This window comes from Terrapene carolina, unplaced genomic scaffold, assembly GCF_002925995.2.
Source record: "Terrapene carolina triunguis isolate 2854851 unplaced genomic scaffold, T_m_triunguis-2.0 Scaffold374, whole genome shotgun sequence".
In the NCBI taxonomy this organism is placed as follows: domain Eukaryota; kingdom Metazoa; phylum Chordata; order Testudines; family Emydidae; genus Terrapene; species Terrapene triunguis.
Window position 1 is genome coordinate 17,706,735 of NW_020664725.1, and position 1,958 is coordinate 17,708,692.

Below are 1,958 nucleotides of genomic sequence, written 5' to 3' on the forward strand. Positions count from 1 at the left end.
TCTTCTCAGGTCATTCCTCCAGCTTGTCATTCCTAGCAGCAAATTGGGTGGAGGGAAGTAGTGGCCTCTCCCGTGCGCACAGGGAGAACGTTCTACTCACAGAGGCAGCATGGTAGGAAGCCCAGAGATGTCGGGGTGAGAAGCTGACCTGGGCTGTGAGGCAAAAATGGTTCCAAACCAGGCCTGCAGTGACTGAAAACCACGACACGGCTCCTTGGTGTCTGGTGAGAAATAAAATTGGTAGGTGCAATCAGGGCCGGCTCCAGCATTTCTGCCGCCCCAAGCAATCGCGATCGGCGGCAGCAATTGGAAAAAAAAAAAAAAAGCCGCGATCGGCGGCGGCAGTTCGGCGGCAGGTCCCTCGCTCCTAGAGGGAGTGAGGGACCTGCCACCCCTGAATTGCCGCAGGTGCCGCCCCTCTCTCTTGGCCGCCCCAAGCACCTGCTTGTTAAGCTGGTGCCTGGAGCCGGCCCTGGGTGCAATCCAGTCCCTAGTGGCTTCCCTAACACAAAAGCACCATCGCAGCTGGCACCCAGCCGCTGGCTGTTGCGTTTCTTGCAGCCTGTCTAGTGGTTATGTTTGTTGCTGTCACTTTGCTAAATTAACTGAAACATTTTGAACTTAACTCAGAAAATATTGTTTAAAAACGATGGGAGACTCTGAAAGCAAATCTGCTGGGGCCAGGTTGTGTGTGCTCCTCTCTCCAGGACACGCTCTGGGCTGGCCTGAGAGTCACCGAGGTCCTTGCAGCACAGCAGCCCCCTCGCGTTCTCAGTGACGCTCGGAAATGTAGCCATCTCGAGCCTCCGCACTTCCTGGCAGGGGGTTGTTTTATCATAGACATTTGCTGTCTCTCTGAGCCGCTTGCATGTTATGCTGGAAACAGTGAGTCTCCTCCGTGCGCCGCTGAACCGATTGTTAGATGCAATTCTGGGAAACAATCCCAGGCCTCTTTCTCATAAACAGAAACTTGAAAGCGCCTGGGTTCTTTCTTTTTGCAGAGCCAGACTGGGTGATGCCAATCTGATTGGAAAGGACAGAAAAGAGAGCGAGTTGGGGGAACGCCAGGATGAAGCTAGAGCTTGCCCTGCCTGTTTTGGGGCTCCTGCTCTGTGCGGGTGAGTACAGCTGGCTAGAGACCACCAGGTATCAGAAGAGTGACCCCCAAGGGCTCAGGCAAGGAGGGTATTGGCGTGTGCCGGTGGACATTGCGGAGCACCGGCAGCCAGGTGTTCTTACACAGCCACAAAGACTTACAGTAAAACTGAAGTTGCCGTTTGCTGATGAGAAATGTACCCCACTAGCAGTGACGTGAGGGGCAGCGGAGCAGGACTCACCCCCTGCAGAATCAGAGCAGTCGAGGGAGAGGGAATTGAGGCACTTCCGTCTATATTCTCTTTTAAAAGAGAAGTCAGTTGCTGAAAAGATCCTTGTTATTTATCAGCAAATCCAGTAAACTCCAAAGCCCTCACCAATGGTCTGAACAGGCTGGTGAAGGGTACGGGAGGGGCAGTGCTTTGGGCAGCAGAGTGCTCTGGAACCTGGACTCCCCCGTCCTACTTGCTGTTATATTAAATCGCCATGTGCTCTTGGGTCCGTCGCTCAGCTTCACAATGGGTAAAGCAGGGATAATAGCATCCCCTGAACTGATTAGTGTTTGCAAAGGCAACCAGATGAAAGGCAAAAGTATGTGGCAACCTAGATCGATATGCCCATAGGGAAATGGGCAAAAGAAATTTAAAAATAAACTCTGCAGCCACTCTGCCCGTGAGCGGCAAATGCCAGTTGCTGGCTTTGATGTGATCTGAAAGAGTTCAGGTTCTCTCTGGCCCTGATCGGTTTGTGTTACTGCACCTGTATTTATTCCCTCTGTCTAAAACAAAGTTCTGTGCCGGGATAAAACAGCTGATCACCTTGGGGACTGTTATAGGACTGGAAATATCCCCTATCAATTCACT

The 1,958-nt window shown here is 52.2% G+C and overlaps 1 protein-coding gene across 1 annotated transcript in view; it reads left to right on the top strand.

Moving 5' to 3' along the window:
• Positions 1–1,069: 1,069 nt before the first annotated feature.
• CD3E (CD3e molecule) overlaps positions 1,070–1,958 on the top strand; it is a 7,113-nt gene continuing 6,224 nt past the window's right edge. Inside the window, exon 1 of the mRNA XM_029912907.1 lies at positions 1,070–1,118. Within this exon, the coding sequence (XP_029768767.1) occupies positions 1,070–1,118 (49 nt within the window). The remainder of the gene's footprint in view (positions 1,119–1,958) is intronic.